The 27,300-nt window shown below is 49.8% G+C and overlaps 2 protein-coding genes across 2 annotated transcripts in view; one reads left to right on the top strand and one right to left on the bottom strand.

The window, feature by feature from the left end:
• The window catches only part of OTOG (otogelin), a 91,865-nt gene extending 74,995 nt beyond the window's left edge, over nt 1-16,870 (bottom strand). Inside the window, exons 1-15 of the mRNA XM_042782786.1 lie at nt 16,759-16,870; nt 16,251-16,311; nt 16,043-16,103; nt 12,806-12,881; nt 11,795-11,887; nt 11,458-11,612; nt 9,163-9,281; nt 7,306-7,511; nt 5,150-5,280; nt 4,787-4,893; nt 4,285-4,394; nt 3,614-3,742; nt 2,507-2,615; nt 2,151-2,197; nt 1,523-1,668 (exon numbers count right to left, since the gene is read on the bottom strand). Of these exons, the coding sequence (XP_042638720.1) occupies nt 1,523-1,668; nt 2,151-2,197; nt 2,507-2,615; nt 3,614-3,742; nt 4,285-4,394; nt 4,787-4,893; nt 5,150-5,280; nt 7,306-7,511; nt 9,163-9,281; nt 11,458-11,612; nt 11,795-11,887; nt 12,806-12,881; nt 16,043-16,103; nt 16,251-16,311; nt 16,759-16,870 (1,662 nt within the window). The remainder of the gene's footprint in view (nt 1-1,522; nt 1,669-2,150; nt 2,198-2,506; nt 2,616-3,613; nt 3,743-4,284; nt 4,395-4,786; nt 4,894-5,149; nt 5,281-7,305; nt 7,512-9,162; nt 9,282-11,457; nt 11,613-11,794; nt 11,888-12,805; nt 12,882-16,042; nt 16,104-16,250; nt 16,312-16,758) is intronic.
• A 1,460-nt stretch (nt 16,871-18,330) lies between these two features.
• The window catches only part of USH1C (USH1 protein network component harmonin), a 51,427-nt gene continuing 42,457 nt past the window's right edge, over nt 18,331-27,300 (top strand). The window contains exons 1-3 of the mRNA XM_042782783.1: nt 18,331-18,340; nt 19,680-19,811; nt 19,983-20,158. Of these exons, the coding sequence (XP_042638717.1) occupies nt 18,331-18,340; nt 19,680-19,811; nt 19,983-20,158 (318 nt within the window). The remainder of the gene's footprint in view (nt 18,341-19,679; nt 19,812-19,982; nt 20,159-27,300) is intronic.

The raw sequence follows: 27,300 nt of genomic DNA, 5'->3' as shown, positions 1-27,300 counted from the left end.
TATATGTATTTACTCATTTAATCCTCACATTGGTTCTATTAGGTACGTACTACTAACAGTCCCATTTTTCAGATCAGAAAACAGGCACAGAAAGGAAGTGGCATTTGAGCTGAGATCTGAAGGATGCAAAGAAGCTACTTGGGCAAAAGGAGAGGGAGGGAAGAGATACCCAGCAGGAGGAGCAGCCTGTGCAAAAGCCTTGACACAGGAAGCTGTTTAACGCATTTAAGGAGAGAAAAGAAGAGCAGAGGGACCAGAGCCCACTGGGAAAAGTGGTTTAAGAGGAAGCTCAAGAGGCAGGCAGGGACCATATTAGGCAGAACCTTGAAATTTGGACTTTATCCTGAGTCCAACAACAACCAGCAAAAGCACAACAAGAGGGAATGAGGGGATGATCAGAGCTTAAAACTTCTCAGAAAGAATTTTTGCAACAAGCCACAATCTTCCTTCCAAATTCCAGCCCAACAGGACAGAAAATCCCTCAAACAGCCTAAGATTGGTAACAGTTTCACCTTTTATTCTTCCTGCTTCTCTCCCACCCATATCTCCCAACACACAGACACACTTTACCAGCCACAGTCAGTCAGCTGAATGTAGTTCCTCTACACACACATGTATAAATTATATTTTCTCTTTATCTCGTTAGGCCTAGGTCAAATGCCTCCTTTGCCAATCCCAGGGAGGCAGGGTTGGGGGATAGCTTCCCTGGTTAAGGGTTGTGAGCACCTACTCTTTTGGACATGGAGGAGCTTGGGTATGGCTTAGACAGGGTTTAAGGGACTGGCTCAGCCACAGTCAGTGGCAGGAACAAGGCCGTCACCAGTGAGAGACAACTCAGCCTCCAACCCATGTCTACCTCACACCCACAAGTTGACCATTTTCCCAATTATGTCATTGATGCCTGACACAGCTCATGGGTCACCTCCAGGAAGCCGTTCATGATACACACACACACACACACACACATACTCCTGAGTGAAACAATAAACAGCTCCTCCATGGAGATCTACCCTGAATCCTCCATGCTATCACAGCTCCTGGGCTAGGGTTCACAGTGGGTTCACTTGTCAGCCTTACCCACCAAACTGTAAGACCCAGTAGGACAGAGCCATGCCTAATTCATTCCAGTCACCAATACCCAACACAGTGTCTGGCACAAATAGGTGTTCAGTGTTCACTGAATGAATGAATTGAATGCATGTGTGAATGCAGAGATGTGGAAGGTGTATTCAAAAAAGCAGAAAAGGAAGTAGAATTAGACTCATTTTAGAGACTGAGAAAATAAAACCCTGTGAAAACCCATCACCACCACAAGGAAGTGACTTGTGACCAGTAGAGGTGCTGGAGCCAGAAACCAGTTTCCGGCCCCCTGGCTTTGCCCAGAAAGATGTCACAGCAGGGTGAGTGGGCCGTAGAAAGAGCTGGGGCCCTACCCCAAACCGCCCAGCCTCTCTAGGGGGTGTAGGGTAAGGGGTGACTGGGTGGGTTGGGTCTTGGGTCCCCTATCTCCCCCAGCCCTTACCAGGCCACATGGGGCATTCTGCAGTGTCACTGTGAAGGTGCCAGAGGAGCGGCTTTTGGCCAGGATGTATTGACACGTGGCAGGGAATGTGTACCGGCGGCCATCAAAGGTCGTGAAGTGGATGTCACCAGTCACTGAGCACTCAGCTAAGGGGCAAAGAAAGCCTGCTGACCCATGGAAGCTGTGTCACAGGCTCCAAGCATGAGGAGGAGACAGCACCCCATCCTCAGGAACCAGGACAGTGAAAGGAGACTCAAGCCTTCCCTTTGAGAGCCCTGGACAGTAGAACAACATGCCCTGACCCCACAGGCCAAGCTGAAGGGAAACACAGCCCTGCCTTGGACATCTCCATCTGAGGGGAGACTGGCTCTGAGTTCAAGGACCAGTCTCAGTCCTCAAGCTGAGGAAGGTCCTCAGATGTATAGACATCATGTAACCCCCTCCCAGACAAGCAATCCCTTAGATAACCAGGCCAAGTGGCTCTGAGGAAACAAAAAGGGAGGGCCTAGGCAAGGAAATGGAATGACTACCACCTGTCTTAAGCAGGCCTGGTCCCCAGAGCTCCCCTGCCCCCAAAGCAGGGGTGACCAGAGGAAGGGAGTACAGTCTAAGGTAAGGGCAGACATACCTGGGCAGACGGCCGTGCTGCACACCCATTTGCCTGCAGTGCATGTGCTGAAACACAGAGGTCAAAGAGGCTTGTGGGTTACTCTGCCCAGGCCTGCGCCCAAGTTGTCCTCCCCATGACACAGTGCCCTAATCAGACTGGTCAGGTCTGCAGGGAGCTTCTCTGCCTTCAGCCCCCAATCTCCCCATTTCTAAAATGAACAGTGAAGATTTCCCCTATACACATCTACAGAGACGCCCTGGAACTGAGAGATGCTGAGTCAGCACCCGTTTCGTCAGGGCTCCCAAACCCCAGATAGGCAGCTCTGACAGGAAGCCCCACAGCCACCCGCCTCCCTGCCAGCAGTGGGCACGGACCAGGCATTACAGTCTTCTTTCACCACAGAGCCAGTCGGGTACAGGGTCCCGTGGAACTCACAGGGGCACTCAGCCGGTGCCACACAGGCCCCATTCTCGAAGATCAGCCCTAGGGTGACAGGGAAGGTCCACTCAATTTGCCTCTGTTCCTGCTTACAACCCTTCCGTGGCTCCCCTCATCTAAGCCCAAACATTCTCCTGTATAAATCCTGGGCTCCAGTCAGACCTGTCTACTCTTTGCCCTGTGAATATCCCTGGCAAATAGTCCCACTCCTAGACCTTTCCACAGAGAACCCACCCCTCACACACTAGCATATTGAATAGCTTCTCTCCACTTCTCAGAAGCCTGTCACTGCATGTAGATCCAGCTTAGGTACCCCCTCCTCCAGGAAGCCTTCCTTGACAAACTTCCCCCACTAAATCTCTTCTTGTCTGAATCCCCAAACAGGCCATCGCCACATCATTCCTTAGCCTGGTTTCATGTGTAAAGGTCTTATCACTGCAGTCAGACTCTGACCCCCAAAGTCAGTGACTGCATCTTTGTATTATTTTATCCCCATCCCCTACCCACCAAGGCTCCTAATCAAGTGAGCTGCACACTATACATGCACTGCAGGTGCATACTCTGTGGAAAACAGAGTAAGTAAATATACAGGGATAAATGTTTTAAAAAACACCTGTTGGCATAAATGAATGGATGATTTGTCCTCATCTTGTTGTTGTTGTTGTTATGTGCCGTCGAGTCGGCCCTGACTCATAGCGACCCCTCCTTGGGTTTCCGAGGCAGTATCACTACGGAAGTAGGATTGCCCAACCTTCCTTCCGAGGAGTGGCTGGTGGGTTTGAACCGCCAGCCGTCTGGTTAGCAGGCAAGTGTCTTAGCCACTATGCTACCAGAGCTCCTACACACCTCAAAAAGCTCAGTCTTGATCAAATTAAATGTCCTGAAGACTCTCTCAAAAATCTTGCAATTCTATGTCCATCATCACCTCTCAATTATTAGTTGTTTGCTCCTTCTTTAATTCATTTGCATAAATGAGCATCCTCTGAGCATCTGCTTCATGCCCACCCCTGTCAACCAGGGCACCCCTCCTGCTCCTAGCATACCGTCAGGGCAGTAGCAGCCATCCACACAGGCGATTTCACTGTCCACACAGGATGTCCGGGGTTGGCAGGAGGCAGGGCAGCAGGCAATGCACTCGTTGTAGGTGAAGGCCTCCTCTTTGCAACGCACAGCTTGGGAGGGAGGGAGCAGCATGGTCTGTGGGCCTACATTGGCCCCAGCTTTGCCAGGAACCTGTCTCCTTTCTCGGGCCCTGGGGTGGGGGGGCAGGGCTTTGACTTTCCTGATCCTCTGTTGTTGTTGTTGTTGTTATGTGCCGTCGAGTCAGCCCTGACTCATAGCGACCCCTCCTTGGGTTTCCGAGGCAGTATCACTACGGAAGTAGGATTGCCCAACCTTCCTTCCGAGGAGTGGCTGGTGGGTTTGAACCGCCAGCCTTCTGGTGAGCAGTCAAGTGCCTTAGGCACTATGCTACCAGAGCTCCCTCCTGATCCTCTAGTCCCATTGAAATTGGTCAGGGCCTAGGAAGCTCTGAAAACCACTTTCATCGCACTCTGTGGCCCTAGGCCAGTCCCTCTCCCTCTGAGCCTCAGTTTTCCATCTGTCATATGAGTATGGGATCTCAGGGTTAAAGCTCTGATAACCGGGGTTCTGAGCAGAACAGGACATTGAACTTGTCCAAGATCCTCACTGCTCACCACTAGGCTGCACCTACCGCATTGCGGGAGCTGGGCCCTCCAGTCCAGCAGGGGGCGCCCTGCCTGGGCACATGCCCGAGCATACTCTGCCAGTGCCCGGCACCAGGTGGCTTCGTCACCCACTGATCTGTGCAGGGAGACCAAGGGTCACATTGGAACAAGGCCCAACCTCCAATACACTCCCCAGAACCCACTGGAGACTTCCAGTGCTTTGGGATACCCCTCCTCACCACACAGCTGGGAGAGGGAGCTGGGAAAGCATGTAGGTGTACAGAACCTTCTGCTGGATGTAGGAGACCTTGTTCTAATCTCAGCTGGGGGGTCAGGCCTCCTCTCTGGGCCTCAGTTTACTAGGATGCTCCGTCTCATCCATATAGATAAAAATTTCAGGGCTTGGGAAGTAAATTTCAGGGACTGGGGTGATCAGGCTCAGTGGCCCACATCTTGAGCCCTCACCTCAATAATGGGAGGGGTCTTCCCATAGTCCAATACCTCCCCAGCTCCTGGCTGCCTACTCACTGGCAGAGATCACTGGTACAGCTGGCTGTGAAGGGCAGGGGGCTGACGTAGGCATGGCAGGCATCAAAGGGGGGTCGCAGCAGCACCTCACACCGCTCGTACACACCCTGGGTGAGTGCCAGGAGCTGAAACTGGAGGCTGGCAGGGCTATGTATAGCCCCTTGATTTCACCAGCCCCACCTAGAACCCCTACTTGGGCCAGGGGGAAGGAAGAGAAGGGTAGGGAAGACAAGAAAGGAGCCATAGGCACCTAGCAACCCTGGACCCCTCCAGCTAGTGACTTTCCAAGAGTTGAACAGGAAAAGGAAGCCAGGCACTAGGGTAAGAGAAGGTGATGGGGATAGGTCTTCCCAGGGCCCAGACCTGCATGGCTCCCAGGCTCTGCTGCAGGCATGGTGGGCGGGGTGGGGAGGAGGTTGTGGGCCCCAGAGGCTGGTCCGGGGCAGGCTCCTGCCAGCTGTGCACAAACTCAGCCACATCGTCTGTCAGCTTCCCTGCAGAGGAGAATTGGGGTAATTACCAGGAGGGGTGGGGTATAGGAGGGGCAGAAGGCTGCAAGAGAAGGTGGGTGGAGCTGAAACGATGCCAAGAGGTGGGCAAAGAGGTGAAGAATCTAGTTTCCTGTGCTCCCATTTCAATTTGCATTTCTCAGCTGAGCCTTTCTCCTGAAAAGAAAAAAAGCTATTTGGGCATAATATTCAAGAATGCTCAGGAACCTGTAGTGGCTCTCTACTGCTCCAAATTCCACTCCTGGGGAGTCAGGCCAATATAATCCAAAGAGAACTGGTGTGGGAGCCTGAACAAGTGCCTCCACCTCTCTGAGCCTTGGTTTCCTCATCTGTGAAATGGGTGGAATAATCCCCCCATGAGGTTATTGCAAGGACTACATGAGGTGACTCATGTCCTTCAAGGACTTAGTACATTGTGGGTGCTCAAAAAGTGTAACTTCCCTTCTTCTGGCCAGAGTCACCACCACTTAGTCCTGAACCTTTTCCTTTTCCTTCCTACCACGCCTTGGGGAGGTATCCTCAGCTCCAGCTGGGTCCTTTCTCTTCCTGGCTCCTTGCTGATCCTTTGCCCCCAACATATACACACACTTTGCAGGGCCAATCCCGCCTAGCAAAGTGGTCAGCAAAAGTGGGTACTCTATGAATGTTTATTGGAAGGATAAATAAACAAGTGAGTAGGTAATTGTTTTGAGGACAGAAAGTCAAAGCAGTCAGTGAATAAATGATTTTATTAAACTCCTCAAAGGAGGCCTGCCTCTAGAGCCCTAGGGACCTGCTCAGCCTCAGCTAACCTGATTGCTTCCTGTGTGCCTTCTCTATGTGACCTCACTTAATTCACACGCCACCAGGGAGGTAGGAGCTATTATTACTACACCTTAGAGAGGAGCAAAGCAAGGTTTAGCAAGGTTGGTGACCTCCCCAATGTCATGAACTGGTTAAATGGAGCTCTGTCCTTTGAGAGCACTCTCACATCCACAGGCTCATAAGATCCCACACAGCCCTAGGAGGTAGCAACTCTCATCATTATCTTACAGATAAAGAAACTGAGGCACAGGGTGGTTACGAACGTAACTAAGGCCACACAGTTAGTTGGAAGGGGACCCAGGCTTGACTGGATCCTTTTTTTTGTTTGTTTTTTCGTGATTTGGGTGAAAGTTTACAGAGCAAATTCACTTTCCATACAGCAGCTCACATATACACTTTGTCTTATGACATTGACTACAACTTACCACAATGCAACAGCTCCCCTCCCATTCTTCCCCATAGGACCTCTTGCCTGTGTCCTTCCTGCCCCCTGAGCTGTCTCCTTATGCATACACAACCCTTCTATTCTCCCATGATTGTTCTCTCCAAGGAGTGTATCTACCTAATGTAAATGTTCAGCTCATATGCTTGTCTTTTGTTTGGCTGGAAGCCACAGGATTGGGTGTTCAATTCCAGACCTGAAGGACAGCTAGGGGCCATAGTCTCAGTGGTTCCATCAGGCTCTATCAGACCAGCAAACCTGGTCCCCCCCGCCTGTTTTTTAAATGATTTTGAATTTTGTTCCACATTGTTCTCCCACTCTATCCAGGATCTCCTACATAGATCTCCCTGAGTGGTTGACAGTGGTAGCTGGGCACCGTCTAGTTCTTCTGGTTTCATAGTCATATAGGCTGAGGACTGCATGGTGTACCAGTCGCTAGGACTGATTGTATCCATGAATTTTTGATTTTCTTCATTCTTCTTTGCTCTGGACGAGGAGAGACCCATCATTCCATCTAGATGGCAGCTTTCTAGCTTTTAAGATCCCAGTCACTACTCACCAAAGTAGGATGTGGAACAATATTTTGTGTAGTATGTTACGCCAATTGAGCTTGATGTCCCCTGTGACTGTGGTCCCAAGCCCACAGGTCCATCTTTCCACTGGGTCTTTAGTACCATGATCCAGGGTCCTTCCCACCCCATCCAGCCTGATTTGTCTCTCACCCCCACTAAAACCTGTCAGAAGCCAGCTGCCCTGGGCCTCACCATAGCTGGTCACCAGGTCATCTCGGGGGTCGGCATTGTTGTTCCCACATAGCCCATGGGTCCAGCCCAGGAATTCCGGGCTCATCTTGATGTAGACAGCCGAGGTGCCATCCCAGGCCAGGGTGAAGGCTTCCTGATGCCGCACAATGACATAGCCAGCAAGCCACTGCAGACGCATGCTCCCCATCACATGTGGCAGTTGGACCCTGCATAACACAGAGCTCCAGGGTGTCCACAACACTTCCACTAACCCAGTCCCTTCACCACAGGACCTGCCTGTGTTACACAGGGCCTAGTGATCCCCATGGCCACTGGTAGCACATGGCCTAAGGGCCCCACATCCCTGCCCCTGGCTTCTCGGGAGCTTGGAAGTTCACCTTCAGAGAGGGACTCTTTTGCCTTCTGAGGTTTTTTAGAAATTATAATTTCCCTGGAGAGAGAATCTTACAGTGACTGAATGTGCCTGCTTCTTTCTCCAGATAGAAGGGATGGTATAAGCAGGGCATCTACTTGGTTTATTTATTTATTTTTGGTGGGGAAAAGAATAGAGTGGAAAGAGAAAGCACCAAGACAGGAAGAAAACTGGAAGAGGAAAGAAAGATGCAGAGCTGCGGGACTCATGACCACTTTGTTGGTTTTACTGATACAGGGACCCTCGCCTTTCTGAAATTTGGCAGCTTCAACCCACCTGAAAATCAGGAGAGGAAAACCAAAGGAGTTTCTAACCAGCCAAAACTGGTATCAAAAATATCCATATAAAAACCAAAATCTAGTTGCTGTCAAGCTGATTCTGACTTGTGACCACCCCATGTGTGTCAGAGGAGAACTGTGCCCCACAGGGGTTTAGTGGCTAGTTCTTCTGAAGTACGTTGCCGGGCCTTTCTTCCAAGGTACCTCTGGGTAGACTCAAACCTCTCACCTTTCAGTTAGCAGCCAAGTGTATTGTTTGTACTGCCTATAGTAACACTTTACTCACAAGAGAAACCCTTGGGCCTTCCATTTTACATTCAGCCCCCAAAAGCTTGCTTACACAGTTTCCAGATCTGAAGCAAAAAATGAGAAAGGGACAAAGGCCCTCTGACAGCAGCATGCAGTGATGGCAGACAGCAAGGGGGACGGTGGAAAAGGGATGCAAAAAGATTTCAGAAAGGACCACAGGCTGGAGCCATTCAGTGTGGGACACAATGCTTACTCCTTGGGTGGTCCCCCAGGCACCCCTGGTGATGCCCCAGAAAGATAACTGATATTCAAAATGACTTCAAGTCACAGAAAACAGTGAAAGTGGACTTGGTATCTACTTTGACAAAGCAGGAACTGTGTATGATCCATTTGGGAAGATTTCCGTTAAATCATTAAAAAAAAAAAAAAATTAGGCATCCTTTTAATGTAATTAAAGAGCTCTGGTGGTACAGTGCCTAAGGCCAGAAGGTTGGCGGTTCAAACCCACCAGCTGCTCTGGGGAAGATAAGGCAATCTATTTCTATAAAGATTTACTGCCTTGAAAACACAGTGGGGTTCGCTATGAGTCAGAATCGACTTAATGGCAGTGGGTTTTTATAGTGTAATTGACTCCAAGGCAATTGACAATAACAGACTCTCAGCTATCTGGAAAACTCGGTTATTTCCTGATAATCCACTGTCTGGTAACCCACAGGGTCTGAGAGCTCCAGAAAACCATGACAAACTTACCCTTCTGCAAACCCTAACAACCCAGCAGACCCTTCTAGCATGCGCTTGCCTTAGTGGTGGGAACTCTGCTGTTTTCCCCTTTCAGCCTTGAGAAGAGCAGATGCTCACCCACCCCCACCACCAGTACCAGAGAGTAGGACAACTCAGGGTAGAAGTTGTTAGAGTTACCTCATGCCTCCGTGGGTGACCTCCTTGGCCAGACGGATCTCTTGCTCACCCTCAAAGAAGAGGCTGACAGACTTCGAGCAGGTGTAGGGGGAGGAGCCACACTGAGGGTCATTGTGCACCTGAGTGGGAGGTTTAGCGGCCAATTTTGCAGGGCTCCTGCCACACGTCTGCCCCTGAGCTTCGGTTCTGGGCCCAGTGGGACCTTGTTGAGCTTCCATGAGTGCTGAATGCCTGTCCCTGCACGCCAAACTCCTGTCCTCTGTGATCTTTTGCAGTCCTCACTACCACAGTGAAGTAGGAGCTACCTGCACTTCAGAGAGGAGGCAGCTGATGCTCAGAGAGGTTAAGTGATTTGCCTCAGGTCACACACACAGACAGGAAATGGCAGAGTCAGGATTCAAACCCAGGCCTAAATGGCTCAAATTCTAAGGCTCTTTTCAGTACACCATGCTATCTCCCTATTTCTGGACTCTTTGTTTATTCATTCCAAATTATCCCCCTACTTTGAAAGCCAACATATACATTAACACCATCACACTCTTATACGGAACATGCATGCATATATACAGACCATATAAACACTCGCGGAGCACATATCATAAACACGCACTCCACTCCCATCACATTCCTGGCAAACACAGAGTCTAGCCTGCCTCTGCAGCACACTGCACATAGGTACGCACATCACTCCTATCCTGCATGCCACACACACACACACACACGCACGCACGCACACACACGTGCGTGCACGCACACACACACATGCACACATCTCCTCTGACTCTGCTCAGATAGACCCGCACCTCCAAGGTCACAGGATCCAAACATGGCACTCCCAAGGACTTAGGGGAAGGGTCTGAAGATGTCTTCCTGAAAACCCTTTCCAGGAACAAACTTTACATTAGATTATCATTAAATATGGCTAAGTAGGCTGGAGCCGTTTCTACTAAAAGTGAGACCTGTGAAAGCTACCCCATCGTCTAATAAACTATTTTTCAACTTTCTTTTCTATGACCCACAGTAAGAAATACATGTATAAATAAAACAAACATTTTACAAAATTATATTTACCCCTTTTAATGTGCAATACATTCTTAAAATATTATGTTTTTTTTTTTGTAAATCTTTTTTTATGCTGGTTGAAACTCATTAAATTGATTTCATAACCCACTAATATGTGGCAACCCATTTATTCTATTTAATTACAACATATCCATTGGAAAATGACATAGATGGAAAAAGTCTGATGTGTGACAGTTGGTCATGTACCCAGCCCATGGAGGGCATGGCTCCCAAAGCAGCCTCTTGGCAGACAAAAGCCTCTTGGAGACAAAAGAAGCAAGTATAAAGATGCCAGGGGGTGACACTGAGCACTAGGATCACCCCAAAGCCCCAGTCCCTTGGCCCTAACTCAGTACCAAACAAGGAACCCTCCAGCAGAACTGGCTTCCCCAAGAAGACTCCCTGCAGGGTGGAGGTATGCTGACCCCACACCCTGAAGATGACATCCTACTCAACACAAAGGGTAAGTGTATATATCCAGTCTGCCTGACAGTGAATTCACACATGTATTCTCAGAGTTGACAAACTTTTTACCTAGGTACTGGGGATACCAAGTGAAAAGATATGGTCCCTGTCCTCAGGAAGTTTACATCTGGTAGAGAAGACCAACCCACAAACAGACCTTTGTAAGACAAATGCAATGACAGAGTCATGATATGGAATTCTGGTTACAGAGAGGAGCCTATCAGCCAACTTGGGAGGTCAGAGAATCCAAGGAGGCTTCTTAGAGGAAGTGTCCATATACTGAGTCTTCTAGCCCCTCCATCATTTCCTCTGAGGTACCATGCCTTCTTAAGTCAAGTTTCTAGCATTCTTTTAGCATTTGGCATTTCTCCTCTGTAGCACTCAGTTGTACTTGAAATGATTCATTTGATTTGATGTGAACTATGAACTCCATGAGGACAGACACTATATCTGTGCTGTTGTCCACCAAAACTTGTGCCAGGAAAAGAGTACAGCACACACTTAATACATACTTGATGACTGACTGAATGAATGAATGAATGGCCATGGGCAACCAGGAGTAATTGAGTGAGAGAAAATCAGTGCTCCGAGCTAAGGACCAGATCCTTGGAGCTACATGTCCCTAGTTCTGTCAGGTATACACCCTCTGGGAAGGCAGTGGGGTAAGGAGGATGATAGCATCTAATTAAGACAAGCAGAGCCCAGGTTGGCTCAGCCTCCTGGACTCAATGGAATTTTCCTGGCCAGGTGGGGCTGGGGAGGCCTCACCTGGACTGAGAAGCTCTGCCCCTCGGGTTCATGACGCCCAACCAGTGTGTAGCTGCCCTTCCCAGAGAGGTAGTAGTAGAGGCCATCAAATGTCTCCACATGGTGCTGTCCCCACACCCGGCAGATGTTGTCCCGCTCAGGGCCAGCATTGTACACTGAGACAAGGAAAAGAGAACCTCTTTCTGTAGTCACAGTGGGTACCCAGCCAGATGCCATGGCTCCCAGTTCCAGCAGGGCCACCCATATCCCACCCAGCCCAAGACCCTTAGGTCTCAGGCTCACCAGCCTTTCCTGTACTCACACCCCATCTCAGGGGTGGGGTGGAGCCCAAACTCACCCATCTGGCAGCGAGGTCCAGTGGCATTGAAGCGTCTGCAGTCACAGAAGGCCGGGTGCACGCACTCACCCCCATTGAAGCAGGAGAACAAGTCTGCAAAGGAGACAGAGAAGGCCCCTTCCCATCAAACCATGGTTGGCAGAACCCAGTGATACACCACTGCCCTCAGGCAGGGGCACCAGGCCCCAGCCCTCCCATCAGAAGCGGCTCAACGGCAGTTAGCCTTAATGTGGGCACCAGCAGGGAGGGGTGTCTCAGCCACAGCCCTGACCCCTCCCTGTCAGGCAAACAGGTCTCAGAGTACCTGTTTTCAGCATGCACCAGGCAGCCCCCAGGTCAGCCTGTTAGGGGTGCTGTCTCACTTGGGCCTTTAGCTTCCTGAGCTGAGTTTCTGTCCCACAGGCAAGCAGGCAGGACTGGAGCATGTGGGGTGAGCAGGGGGCTGTGGGGAAGTGTTCATGTACTGTGCTCTTCCTCACTGCTCCACAGATAGGCTCAAGGGAAGGGGCCAAGGTGTAAACCATGGGATGGGGAAGAGGCCTCACATTTGGAACATGGTAGAGAGAAAGGCCACAACTTTGTGAGAAAAGCTGACTAGAGTGTAGTGAGGGAAGGGGCCATGAAGTGAGAAGAGAGGCCATGGCACAAGACAGGGTGAGGAGAGAGGTCATCACACAGGCCACAGGAAGAGGAAAGAGGCCACAGAAACAAGGTGAAGTAGAGAGGTTAAAAAAACAAAACAAAACAAAAAAAAAAAAACAAGGAAGAATCACACTGGAGTCAGACGGTATGAGGGGGAAAGCCACAAGGCAGTGGTCATAAGAACAGAAAACACCAGAGATGAACTTCCCTCAGCCTGGAAGGAAAAAGCAGGATGGAATTGGATGCCAGCTCTGGAGAAGGTGGAAAGAGACCCCAAGGAGGGAGAAGAAGTCACAGGAAGCCCCAGGGGCTACCCCTCCAGAGGAAAGCCCTCCCACTCACAACTCAGGCCCACAGATGCACACTTACAAGCAGGTGCACACTTGGCCCGATGGAGCCGCCTCTCCCAGGAAGACATGGCCAACGAGTCCAGGACTTCTGATCCCTTTTAAAGACAGGAGGAAGAAGAGAAAGTGATCAAGGGCTGACCTCAGGCTGGATCATGGACTACTTCCATGGAGGTCATAGCCCTTCCCTTCCATCACCTTGAGGAAGGGAGGCACCTTCACCTCTGTGCCCCAGCAGCTCCATTTGACCAGGTCCACCTCTGAGAGATATGGTAAGGGAGACTTTTCAGAAGAGCTATGATCTGTTTCTTACCCTCCAAAGTGGCATCTCTGTGCACCCAGGGGTGTAAGTGCAGGAAAGGCTGGTGAGCCTGAGACCTAGGAGTCTTGGGCTGGGTGCTCTGTGCAGATCTGAGGAGCCTGAATAAGGCCCCTCCCCTCCATGCTCCAGTATCCCCCAGCCTCCCCTCCCTTCATCCCTCCTTTTGTAGTAAACCTTTGTGTCCTCCACAAGCCAACACAAAACCCACTTGTCTGGAAAAGATATATGGCTCCTCTCACCACAGAAACCACATGAAGCAGAGCTAAGAAACAAAGGCAGCCCCTCACCCCAAGATGGGGGAACATCTCACCCTTCCCCCACCTCCACCTTCCATTTGGGCTCTTCCAACAGTGTAAATAGTGTCTCATAGATCACCTCTCACTTTCCTCAGAATTCGCCTCCAATCAGGACTCTTCTCCTGGCCACAAATCCAATGTGTTGACAGGCAAAACGTGGCCAAGAAACCCTATTTTCCAAACCAGAAATCCCAACATATGGGCTTGACCATCTGAAATCAGGACTGCCCTGAACATGATGGATGGACAGTCACCATACAGCTAGCTGATTTGAACTCCCAACCACTTGAAGTTCCATTCCAAAGTGTCTAATGTCACCTGGGATTGGGATATGGGTATGGTGGGCCTCTCCCGTCTCTAGCCTGAGGCTCCTCATTTGTACAACTTCCCAGAACCCTGTACCAGGAACTGTGCTATGAGTTGGTGACAACTGCAGCAAACAAGATGAAGTCCCTGCCCTCCTGGGGTCATGTTCTCTTTCAGAGAATTGTGACTTATTGAAGTCACAATTCATTTCACCTGTCTTGCTTCCTCATGGGCATCTCTGCATCCCTAAGTTGAATCCCCAGCCTCTGGCAAAAGATTTGGCACACAGCAAGTATTCTGAACCCTTTGTTCCTGGGGCCCAAGTCCAGCTCTTTGCTTCTACCTAAATCTGGCCTTTGTTTCTTTTTACCCCTTATCCCTGGTCAGATGTAGCCTCTGTGAGGTGGGTGTTATGAGCGCAAGATAGCCCATGCTCATGCTGTGAAGAGTCAAAGCCATTTTCTGGAGGATTCTTTATACAAACAATTAATCTTCAGTATAGACCAGGGGTTCTTAATACTTTTATGACCTGGGCTCCTTTGACAGTCTGATGAAGCCTTTGGATCCCTTCTCAGAATAATATTTTTAAACGCATAAAATAAAATATGTAAGATCATAAAAGAAACCAATTATACTGCAATACAGTTAGCAGTCATGTGCCTTAGGCACCATGCCACCAGAGCTCCCTAATACTTGAGAGGGAAACAAAATCTCAGTTACATTGAGATATGTGTAAATAACAATGCTCCCATCCAAATTCATGGATCATCTGGTTTATACTCTACTAGTCACTTCTCAAACCCACCAGCCACTCCTCGGAAGGAAGGTTGGGCAATCCTACTTCCGTAGTGATACTGCCTCGGAAATCCAAGGAGGGGTCGCTATGAGATGGGTTTGACTCGACAGCACATAACAACAACAAGTCACTTCTCTGGAGAATGACTGAACTCTGGGGGACAAAGCAATGTTGAAATGAAAGTTGGTCAGTTGCTGGCTTGGGACCCCACCTCCACTTGCCTTTCTAATAAGGACATTCCAGACAGGGGTGCTTGAAGTGTCCTCTGGTTCACAGGTGAGCTAACTACCACAGTTCTTCCACTCCCCCCAACCCAGTCACCTCTAGGAGGGCCATTCTAACCTCTTATCGGTCTGAGAAGTAATGTGAAAACCTGGTGGGGTGGCCTGGTCCAGGTGATTGCTCCCCTTACCAAGAAAAAGAGGGGATGCCTACCTTGGAATCCAACACAGAAGGAAGGAGGTGTATTAGATGAGGATTGTTGCACCACTGAAAAGCCAGGATTCCTGCAGTTCTGTGGGGCATGCATGGTGCAGAGGAACTAGGACTGGCTCCACAAAGAGACATTGCTCTACTGGCTGACTGTAGAGCCCAGTAAATCACCCACCTACCTCAGTTTCTCAACTCAAATTGTATCTAACTGTGATTCTAAAACTGAGGGCCTGGAAAAGCAGGCATATGAGAAATAAAAGACCCCAATAATTCAAATGTTACAGAATAGGTGTGCACCCCACCCACCCATCTCAAGGCCTTCGTATGTCTAAAGGGCAGGTAGTTGGGACACATTATTTTCTATCATAAATAACTATCCCCCAAGCTGCTGGTACAAGGGGCTAGTGAAGTTGATCCTAGAGGGGCTAAGGTATGAGGAGCGGCTCAAGCTGCTCTGGGGGCCTGGCCACAGGTGGGCTGGATTTGTAACATGTCTGTAGTTGTGGAAAGGAGGCAGCAAATATAGGGCAGGATTGAAAACAGAACGTGAGTCACCTGACCCACAGACCAAGGAAGGTTGGTGAAGGGAGAAAACAAAACAGTCATCTCTCCTGCAGACACAGAGGATCCCAGGAGGGTGAGCAGCAAAGAGATATCAAGACTCAACTGAGCTTTCCTGGCAACCCCCACCATGTGGCCCAATTTTCCTCCCTCTACTCTCTGGGGCACTGCTTAGGGGAAGGTATAGAGAGGGGCCTCTGACAGGGTGTAGGACCTTCCCAGGCCAAGCAGGGAAAAGAGAACTCTCTCCTCAGCCCTCACTTTCCCACTTCCACCCTGGGGGAGGGGACACTCAGCTGTTCCCCAATAGGGGCTTGGCGCTCCATACCCCCTACACACACACACATATACACACACACAAATGAGTCTGCAACAGAGCCCCAAGAGATTAGGAGAGTGTCATATGAATTTGCACACTTCAAATAGGTATCAGAAAGCTGCTTATTCCCTCTTGCATAACTCCAGAGACAGCCTTTCTGCAATCTATAAAGCTCCCAGGTAGCCTCAGATCTAAGCAGAAACCCCCCTTCCCTGGAAGTCTCCTACCTGGCCTCCCATCACTGTTGGTGCATCCCCGATGGGAAGGGTCGTCTCCTGGTGACCAAGACTAGATGAGAAACAAGACTGGAGTGGATGGGAGGGCTAGTATGGGTTGTGCCTCCTCCAGACCCAGCTTCCCCGGGGCCCATCCTACCCGCTCAGGAATGAAGATGGCAACAGCGGGTGGGGCAGCAACAACCAAACCCCTACTCACCTGGGTTCCTGGGCTGGCTCTGGCTGCAGCTCTGCACTACTGCGAGGCCTGGGTGCTGTGGCTGGGGAAGTGGATTACTCTCCACTTATGCTTTGCCTCCCTCTGTTGCGACCTCTGCACATCCCCTGCCCTGCACCCCATACACACCTGCTTGGAACTCCTTCCCACATCACTTGGCATCCCCTCATCCTCTCTCTCTCTGCACCATCTCAAATTCTCTCCCTCCTTCCCTGGTACCCTTCTTCAACAAGGCTCTCCCTCTTTTCTCTCACTCCCTGGGTCCTGGTCTCTCCAGTTCCCCGCGATGGGTGTCTTTCACTCCGCCTAGCTCAGGACCCTTTCCCCTAGCAATGCCAGCCTCTCTCGCTTTCCGTGTCCCGCCCCACCGGCCCCCCACGGCCCTCTACCCTCCCTTAAACCCGGTCTCTCCTCCCTCTCTCCAACACTCCCAGGCCCTTTCCCTAAACTTTTCCCTCACCGAGGTTTCCAGAGTCCACACTCCTCTCACCGAGGCGCCGCACTCTCAGGGACTCGCCTGCTGGCTCACCCCGGGGCAGCCAGACGCAAGCGAGGAGTAGGCAGAACGCGGCCACCCGGGCGCGCGGGACCGGGGCCCTCATAGGAGCGTGTGGGGACTGGGGAGCCTGAGCGCAGGCCGGGGTCCCGAGGCGCCTCTCCCAGCGAAGGCAGGGTCACACCTCCACTTCGCTGCGGAGATCCTTCTAGCTCTCACGCACTAGAGCTCCCTCTGGCCCTCCTGGCAAGCTTGGCTCCTCCCAGAACTGGAGCAAGGGACTGCCCAGTTCATTACCATAATTTAGGCGCCTGGCAATGGCTCAGCCTTTGCACTTCTTGGCTTGCAGCTGTTCCTTAGGAAGGGAAGCTGGATTCAGATCACTCACTGCTAAGTGCCCTGGAGGAGAAGGAGGCAGTCTGTGTAGTCTCCATCCTCCTTACTGCTCAGAAGTCCCTGGCTCAGGAACCTGGGTCCTGAAAGCCTCTTACATGAAAGCCCCAGGATGCTGGTGAGTCTATTTCTACTCTCATTTTACTGAGACCCTGGGACATAACACTCAATGGCCAGTGGTCAGTGGTCTGTAACAGAACCAGGGCCATAGCCTGCAGAGTCCTACTCTGTGTTCTTGTCATTCCACAGGCTTCATCTGAGTCCCCAAGTGCCCACCTTACTCCCAGCATCGAGCTCCTCTAGGGAATGGATCAGCACCACCCAGGCCCAGCTCAGGAAATGTTTGCTGAATGATAGAAGTGCTCCATACTCCCATATTATTGCTCTATCAAGGCCAGACTTTGGCAAAAACGAGTTTAAGTTTTTGAACAAGATAGACTCTTTGTCCAAAACTCAAACTCGCTGCTATCCAGTTGATTCCAACTTGGAGTGACCCCCACTGGGTTTTCCAAGGCTGTGAATCTTTACAGAAGCAGATCCACCTCATCTTTCTTCTGTGGAGTGGCTGGTAGGTTCGAGCCATTGACCTTTTGGTTAGCAGCCCAAATGCCTCAACCACTACACCACCAGAGCTCTATAGACTCTTTGTCCAGGAGAAATTTAAAAATGATGGTGTGAGCCCGAGAGCCTTCTGAACCTGTATATCATTCATGTGGTCGATGCTTAGGGAACACTAACTAGATGCTAGTCCCTGCAGATGATGATGGTGGAGTTGATGGTGTTGGCCCAGAATAGTGTCAGATTACCCAATAAGTAAGGTAAGCATACTTACTTATTAATCTGTAGTGAACAATTTTGCGTTTTTTCACCACATCAAAGATCTGCTTCTAGGTATGGCTGGCATCTCTGTCTCCCAACCCCAAAACACCTTCCTGCAGAATCAAAGCCTATTTTCAAATTTATAATCCCTGACAGAGATGGAGTATTCGGTAAGCAAGGTAAGCATGGGCTTACTTGTGCTTACTTACCCTGGGCATGGGTATAGATTTCGGATGCACTCATTCATGCATGCATTTAGCGTATCTGTTGAGCATCTATGCCATGCCAGATACTGTTCTGGAAATACAGTATATAAAGCACACACAGCTGTCCTCATACAGGGTATTTGAAGCCATGGAGATAGGTGGGAAAGCATAGAAGAGAAAGCCAAGGATGAAGCCTTAAATGGGCACTGGTTAAGAAATGGGCAAAAGCAGGGCTATCTCAGAGGAAGCTTGGAAATGAACACTCATGGGAGGGGAGGAACAGGGCTCAGTGCTGTCTCCCAAACCAAGAGGGGTGCATTAAGGAAGAAGGGAGTATGAGGTGGCCAGTGAACCCCATTCCCTCTTCCAAGGACATCTACCACTCTGCCTGAATTCTAAAAATGGAATAAACCACCATGTGACATATTTAAAAAACGTAGAGGACCAATGAAGCAAATTGGAGAACATACTTATTTTGTGGGGTCTTTTCTGGACCTTTGAAAATCTCATAAATCCTTTCCTTTTTATTGGCTAATAATAAGGTGAAAACACAGTATTTTAGGGTTCTTTTCCAGAAGAGATTTACATCTTAAACCAGGAAACAAATTAGTGCAAGTAAAAATAATATGGTTGCAAATAGCTAGCAGAGGATGGGATACAGAGGAGGGGGTCTTCAACAGGGCCCTTGAAGTTACAATTGCAGGTAGCTGCCTGACTCCATCTCCTTTTCCCCTGACCCCTGACACAGTACAAATGGGTCAAGTCCTCATGTTGTCAGGGACAATTATATCTCTGTAATTAAAGGTCCCCCATCTCCCCACTCACACCTGCTTTTATCACTCCTCTCCTGGCCCCCGCTTTGTCTCAATCTTTCCTAGACCTGTCATTGCTGTTTCTGCACCCAGGCGCTAGACCTCGGAGTTCATCAAACTTTGGTTGAATTGAATCAAATGGCCCAGATAGGGTCTGGGTCCTGGTTAACAGCCAGTCGTATTTATCACTGCCAGGCCTTTCCATGCTTCAGTGAGTGTGTATGTGTGTGTGGTGGTTGTTACTATAAGAGGGGACAGAGTCAGGAGGGGTTGGTTGAGCCTGGCACTCCCACTCACTGTTGCAGGCTCCTGGGAGTTCACTGTTCCCCCTGCAGGCTACAATAAGATCCAGCCCTGCCCTTTATGGAATCCAAAGATCAAGGATCTCTTCCTAGTTGGAAAAGTCCATTGAGGAGGCTGTTATGAAATGTAGAGTTCCCTGGGTGGTGGAAAGGGTTTGTGCAGGACTACTAACCCAGTGGCACAGCAGAAGAAAGATCTGGCTATCTGCTTCTGTAAAGATTACAGCCAAGAAAACCCTATGGAGCAATTCTACTCTGTAACGCACGGGGTCTCCCTGAGTCAGAATCAGCTGGACACCATCGGATTATTATGCTGAGGGGCATATGCGCAACAACGCCTAACAGCCCCAGGAGGGTCTGTGGGCCTCTGTTTGTGTACTCAGGGAACATTGACCAGATTATCCAACCCGCAAACCATGTATGCGAAGAGTCTCTGGACCTCTACGTTCAGGCCCGTACAGAAAATCCCAAGACTCTTCCACACACCTCCACAACCCTCTCCCGCAAGCAACCTCGTGTGTTCACAGGCCACCTCAGGAGAGCTAGCATCGATCCCAATCATTCCCACAACCATCACCACATACACTACACACCGCGGTTCATTTGCTCACGACGTTAGCGGGCGGCGAGCAGATTAGGACAGACGTCTCCTCCCAGCAGCCCTGCCTGGCTTCCGCCACTCCTAGGCCTCGCCCCACTACTCCAGACCCCGCCCCCAGTCCTGGAGGAGGCTCCGCCCGCCGCGGTCCCGGCACCTGCCAACTCCCGGCAGCCGCGCACCCGAAAGAGCCGGTCGCGAAGCGACGCGGCTACAACCCGCCCAGCAATGGACAGGAAGGTGGCCCGGGAATTCCGGCACAAGGTCAGAGCCGCAAGGGGCACTCTAAGTGCTTAGGACCCAGACTCTGGAGTGGGATGGGTAGGGGGATTGCTGGGGGATAGGCACCTGTGGCGCCATCCTTCCCTTTTCCAGAATTGCCCGAAGGTCTAGGTAGGCCGGGATCACCCCTCCCCAAAGCCCATCGGGCCACCAGCAGAGATCTCCAGTAAAATGTGGGAGAGGGCACTGGGGTTCTAGGTTCAGTGGTCCTAAACTGGTCTCTTGCAGATGCCCTTTGTGTTTGCCCTCCAAGGACTGGGACAGTCTCAGGGCTTGGAATTCCTTGGAACCCTGGCCTGAGACTGGACACTTCTCTGAGGTGTCCCATAGTAGGCAGACACCCCTCCCTCTATTGCCTCCAGACCATGGCTATCAAAGCATGTGGGGAGAGTCTGGGGCAGTGTGGGAGATGTGAGGACTGGGAGGAAGGAAAATGGCTGTCTTTCTGCCCTTTGACCTCAAAACAGGAATTCAAAGGATGTCAGGGAACCCCCTACCCACTTAAGGGGATTTCTTAGGTCCTGGGAAACAGCTGAGGCACTGGTGCTGGCTAGAGGGAAAAGGAGAGGAAGAGTCGGTCACTGAGGGTGGGACGACACAGATGACCAGGTCCTGCAGTCATCTTTTTGGTGTGAGGAGCTGGGCTGTGGCCCCCCAGAGCATCTAGGCAAAGCACATCTCCCCCAGTGTGTCCAGTGAGGGGCCCTCAAACATCATTGCTGGCTGCCGGATTTCACCCAGGGCACTTTCAGAACTGTTTCCAAGGCTGTGCAGGATTGGTGGAGGCCCTAAAGCCAGAAAGGACTCTACCAGGAGACTAGTCTACCTCCCTATAGGCCTTAGGATGCTTCAGAGCCCAGGATGTGAAGCCAGGGTGTCTGGAGCTACCCACAGGCCCTCCCTGAAGGTCCAGGAACCATGTGCCTTGAGGCTCTCCCAGAACCCCAGAGGGGCAGCGTCTTTAGGTCAAGTAAAACCTCCCCCCAGGCCTGAGCTGAGGTAGGCAAGTTTAGTGAGCTTAGTCCCTACTTTCCCTACAGAGATGCCTCGAGGAACCCAAAAAACCAACCAGTGTTAGGGCCATTTGAGGGTTTGGGGCGAGAGGCTGGGGCTCAATTGTTCATTTAATAAACATGTTTGAGTGCCCACTCTATGCCAGAACCAGACTGTGCTCTCACATTACTGGTGGTGTGGGTGGGAGCCACTAGGGTGGCTGGGTGTTGGGATCAAGGTTTGGAGGGGGCACAAGGGGGCACTCATACTGGCAGAAGTCCAGAAACAAGCCTTTGGGCATCCCTGAGCCTGCTCCCAGGGATGAGACAGAAAGAGATGGAAGCTTAGCAGGATTTGGGGGGGCTGGCAAACAACAAGGGGAACCTGAAACAGTGCTTACAGTACATCCTGTTGCAGAGGGGCATGAGGGGGGAGATTTCAGCTGCTAAGGACATTTGGGGAGTGTAGATTTCAGGCAACCTACTTTGAAGGAGCCTAGCCTCCTGTCACCACCCCAAGACTCAGGCTTGAATTTCAGTTTCCTGCCCCTGGGCTGAAGGGAAAGCCAGTCCTCTTTGGCCTTCTCCTGGTGGGGTACTACTCTTTGCTTCTTTTGGGAGAATCAGCTCTGAGGTCCTGTTGTCTGACTTGGCCCCTGTGTTAACCCCGTCCCTCCTCCCCAGGCCCCATGCTCTCTAAAGGGCCTCAGGCCTCTGTGTATTCACTGTTCCCCTCTTCCTCTTACAAGAGTCATTACCTATTAATGCCCCTGTGTGTACAGGCAGGGCGGCACCAAACTGGGCTAGGCCTGGGCCAGACTTTGTACCCTGTTGCTTAGAAGACAGCTGCCATCTTCCCCTCTCAGGCTGGGATCTTCTATGAACTGGGGAGAGGGGATGGAACAGCAGAGGATAGAGATGGCAGCACAGGGCCATGTTGGGTAAAATTAACAGATTGCTGGTGATTGTTTTCAAGGTGCCCCTTCCTTAGTGTTTTAAAACAAATTTACTCCTTGGAAATTGTAATCTAAACCCTTGGTTGTTGAAGGTGGAGTTTAGAGTAGTGTGTTGTAATGGAAAGTGCTGTGTAACTTTAAGGAAATTGCTGAACCTCTCTGTGCCTCTAATTTGTGAAATGTGGGTATTAATACTAGTAAGGTTATTGTGAGGGCTGAATGGGAGCTACCTGTATGGAGGGAGCTTAGAACAGAGTCTGGCACTTAGTGAGCCCTCAATGAATATCTGCTGTTGTTGCTTTTTTATTTGGAGTTAGACCGTACCGGGGTCAAATCTTAAACCTGTCACTCACTGCCAGTGAGAAGATTTTGGGCAAACTACTTAATCTGTCTGAGCTTTAGTTTCCTCAGCTGGGAGATGAGCTTCACAGGACCCAAACCAACCAAACCCACTGACATCAAGTCAATTCGGACTCATAGTGACCCTGTAGGACAGAATAGAACAGCCCATGTGGTTTCCAAGGCTATAAATCTTTATGGAAGAAGACTGCCACATCCTTGTCCCACACACCAGGCTGGTGGGTTCGAACTGCTGACCTTTCACTTAGCAGCTGAATCTTAATCACTGTGCCACCAGGTGTCCTCACAGTACAGTGGAAATTAAATTGGACTTCAAGTACTGGCTGCTGTAGCATGTAGTAACCATTCAGTAAACAACCACACTGTCCCCAAGTTTTGCTGGCAGAGCCAAGAGGCTCCAGGCTGTCTACGGGAAGCTGCTCCTCTGGGTTTGTGCACCTTCCCTAAGGCCACCAGCAGCCACTTGCATGGCCTTCCTGGTAGCCAAGGATACCAAGGTGGGCAGTGATCAGAGACCAAAGTCTCTCTCCCAGAGAGCCAGCTTCTGAAGAGAAGGCTATCCCTCTGCACATGGCACCTGCACTCTGCAGGAACTTGGTTACTCATTTGCTCAAAAAGTATCTACCGTCAGTTCAGCTATCATGCATTTCTGGATATCTGTGGTGTACCCTGCCCTAGGCAAGGTGTGGGGTAGGGGTGGGGGTGGGAGATGAATAGGAGTCTCAGAAAGAGCCCTTGCCTTCTAGGAGTTTGCTTATCATTCATTCATTTATTCATTCACACATACAATAAATACTGACTGAGTTCCTAATATGTGACAGGTAGTATTCTAAGTATTAAAGAACAAAACTATTTGCCGGTCACTGTTCTAAGCTCGTGGAGTTCAGTGGTGCAAACCATTATCCACTGGCTGCTAACTGAAAGACAGGGAGTTCAAGTCCACCCATAGGTGCCTTGAAAGAAAGGTCGGTCAGTCTGCTTCTGAGAAATCAGCTTTGACAGCCCCGTGGAGCAGAGTTCTACTCTGACACATACGGTTGCCGGTTGCCGGTGAGTCGAATCAACTCAACAGCAACTAGGACTGTCTTAACAATGATTAAAAAAGCTCTTAACAATTACTAGGTCAATCTGGGGAATAGAAGGGCTGTAATGCACAGTGCAAAAGCTTGGGGGGCAGGAGTGCATGGAGGGAAGGACACAGGGAAGAGGTCACTATGTGGAGGAAGTGGGAGGGGAACTGTTGCACTGTGGTAAATTGTAGTCAATGTCATGAGACAAAGTGTACATGAGCTGGTGTATGGAAAGGGAATTTGCTCTGTAAACTTTCACCCAAATCACAAAAAATTAAAAAAAAAAAAAAGAAGAAGAAGTCTTTCACAGCTGACTCCACCATCCAAAAAAAAAAAAAAAACAACCAGCTCTTAGCAATTATTAACTCATTGAATCCTCACAGCAATCCTATGAAGTTGTTGTTGTTATGTGCCATCGAGTCGGCCCCAACTCATAGTGACCCCTCCTTGGGTTTCTGAGGCAGTATCACTACAGAAGTAGATTGCCCAACCTTCCGAGGAGTGGCTGGTGGGTTTGAACTGCCAGCCTTCTGGTTAGCAGTCAAGTGCCTTAGGCACTACACTACTGTTTTTATCCCCATTTTACAGATAAGGAAACTGAAGCACAGAGTGCTACAGACCCAGTTGGGGAAAGGGCTTGTTGGCTTGATCCTGTCTGCCCTCACCCTCCATGCTCACACCCCAACCCTGTGTCTGGGCCACACATAGTCTAGTGGGGAGATGGGCATGTACAGAGAGAAGTTACAATACAAATTGGGGAGTCCTGTGGCAGAAGTGGGAATAAAGGGCTGTTGCATGCACAGAGGATGACGGGACTGGCTCTGCAGGGGAATCTGAGGAAAGACTTGACCAAAGAGAAGGTGACATTTGAGCCAAGTCTAAAAGGTTGAGGGAGGGTTCACAGAAAAGGAATACTGCTGTTCCTACCACTACTACTAACTAACATTTCATACCAATCGAGGTCCCAGCAGGAGGGACTGTGTACAGCAAAGGGCAGGACACAGGAGCCAATAAGGTGTGGTAACACCTCCTGAAACTAGCAGCAGCAAGAAGCCAGCACTCCCAAGGGACAGGGTTGGGAGGGTTACCAGGACCTGGGAAGAACTATGGCTGCGGGACAAGGGTCCAGACAGGAGCAGCAGCCATAGGTGAAGGAAGAAGCCAATCAAGTGCAGCAGGGAATAAGGACCTCAATGCCTTTGTCCTCACATCCTTTCCCCTCCTGTCCTCTTACCTCCTGCTTGTGCCTCCTCTTGGCTGAACTCAGTAGGAAGCCAGAGGGTGTGGGAGCCCAGGTAAAGCCTCCTGTGACACAGAGCAGGTGGGGAAGTCTGGAGAGTGGGTCTGGAGGCACAAATGGAGAAGATCCGGCACACACCTTGCAGCCCTTAGAATGTCCCGGGAACAGCCCTAAGTGCTTCGCATGCATTAATTCATTTAATCCCCAGGACAGCCGGGGAGGACAGACATTCATTGAGTGGAACAACATTCATTATTTAAATTGTTCTTGCTCTCTTGCTCCCTCTTTGCTGGGTATACACACAGAGTTGAATTTGCAGGAGTTAAATGTGTGGTTTCACCAGGTGGCTGTTCTGAAGGACCGGGAATGCAAGGTGATGAGGCTGGAGAGCGCCCCAAGGCCAGACCCAGAATTTGCCTCTGGTACCCCAGACAAGGGTCCTAAACTGTGTGAGGGTGCAGGTGTTGGACATAGTCCTTCCTTCCTCTGTAGGTTCATAGCACAGAGCCAGTTGAATATCAGCCAGAGAATGCTGGACCAAGGGGGCCAGGCACAAGCTGGATGGGGGCAGATGTGATAAAGAGACCCTGCAACAGCTATTTGTAGACCATAAGCCCTTTAGGCTTTCTTTGCCTAATATCAAGAGAGATCCAAGAAAAGGAAAAGCTTTCTAAATCTAGTTGGAGGGGGAAGACATGGTGTCTTGAACACAGTAGGAGCTCAATAAATGCATATTGGACAAGTGCATACAAGAAAGTTGTATTTGCTAAGGGGATACTATGTGGTAGCTTGCAAGGCATGATGTTGGGCACCATGGGGGAAGCTTAAGATCATGGGCAGAGTTGGGGGGAGAAATGAGTGAACTAGCTACTGTGTGCCAGGTGCTTAACGTGTACCTGAGTGCAAGGTGTTAGGAGAATAGTACAAACTGCCCTGGAGCAGGGGCTCCCGGAAGCTTATCCTTAGGACTGGTGCCAGGCAGACCCTCCTGGGATGTTTGTTAGAATCCAGATACTGGGAGGAAGGAATACTATGTAGTTTTCTTACATATTTAAAAAGTGAAATTGGAATTATGGTAGTGATGTTACTGCACGTTCAGGCTGCCAGAGTAACTCCATCTTTCTCAGTTTTATGAGATACCTTTTAAAGCCTGAGTGGTGAGGTATACGGTTAGAGAACAATGCAGTGCTATTATCTCTGAGTCTCTTTGGAGATGTTTCTGTGTAGGGAATGATCAAAATCATGGCACTTCGTCAATTTGAATAATCTCTGGTAAAAGATCCTTTTTTAATCTTGTGATTTAGCACTGAGGTTCATATTTAAAGAGCATTTTGCATAAACCAGATATATTTTCCCAGCTGTGATGGCATATAGGTAGTTTTTCCTTAACGGATGAGTAGGCTTTATGCTTGTAGATGGGCCATTCTGAATGAGGATGAGGAGATTCCAAAGTGTTGGGGAAGAGTCTGCATCACTGTCACTGGAGTTCCACTTGGGATGTGGTTGCAGTGACTCTGGAGAGGAGGATAAGAGTAGAATTGAAGACCAGGGTTTAAATGACCTAACAGGGTAAAAGTGGGTGCATATCAGGCTGAAGAGCTGAACATTACCTCAGAAGGAGAATGGTAGGATATGCTTTCTGGATACATGTGAATGTAGTTTCTGAGCTCCAGGAACAAGCTGTTTTTCTGTAAAGAGCTTCTCCAAGTGATCCAAGTGATTTATACTTGGCTCAGGGAAGGAAAAAAAAAATGCTGGATCCTTAGTCTTCGACTCCAATGTTGGAAATTCCCTTAATCTTCTACTTTAACTTTCTACTCAGTGTGTAAGCACCACCTTCTGAAGACAATTCATCACATCTTAAACCTAATGAGGGAAGAGATGGAGGCACATCTATCTCCAAAGAGAGGTGGGAGAGAACTCCAGTCCTAAGGCCTTAGCCAATAAGAGATCACCTCTCCTATCCTCTTTCTTGTGTCACTACTGTGGTTGGAGTAAGGCTAGAAGTTCTTTGGTCAGGGGTATCCCTATTGTAACCAAGGGAGATGGGATTTTTATGCTTTCTGTGGAGAGCAGAACATCTGCTATTCAAAAAGTCCTTCAAAAGATCTTCTGTTTTCTTGCTAAATATGGACCAAGCCAAAAGGGTTTCCTTAATAATGTAGGGGAGACACATGGGGATTAGTGATAAGGAAGAACTTCTTGAAAGCAAATGGTCTGAAATTTTGGCCGAAAGTGATCTTGGGAGTTTTTGTGGGGGAAAGGCCTAAGCCACACACTAGATTGTACAGTAGGTAGAGGATAGGCTTTGGAACCAGAGATACTTGGGTTCAAATCTTAACTCTGCTTATTAGCTGTGGGACCTTGAATGTGTTGACTGAACCTCTCTGATGCTTGGTTTCTTTATCTGCAAAACAGTGTCAGAATGCCAACCTCACAGAACTGGTTTGACTTTAAAAAAAAAAGAAAGAAAGAAAATGAATAAAGCCCATGGAAACCTCCTAGT

The sequence above is a fragment of the Orycteropus afer genome, unplaced genomic scaffold, assembly GCF_000298275.1.
Source record: "Orycteropus afer afer isolate SDZICR_OR568_19922 unplaced genomic scaffold, OryAfe1.0 scaffold00014, whole genome shotgun sequence".
Classification (NCBI taxonomy): domain Eukaryota; kingdom Metazoa; phylum Chordata; class Mammalia; order Tubulidentata; family Orycteropodidae; genus Orycteropus; species Orycteropus afer.
The sequence above is the reverse complement of the archived record's forward strand: the minus strand, read 5'-3'. Positions and strand labels throughout refer to the sequence as shown.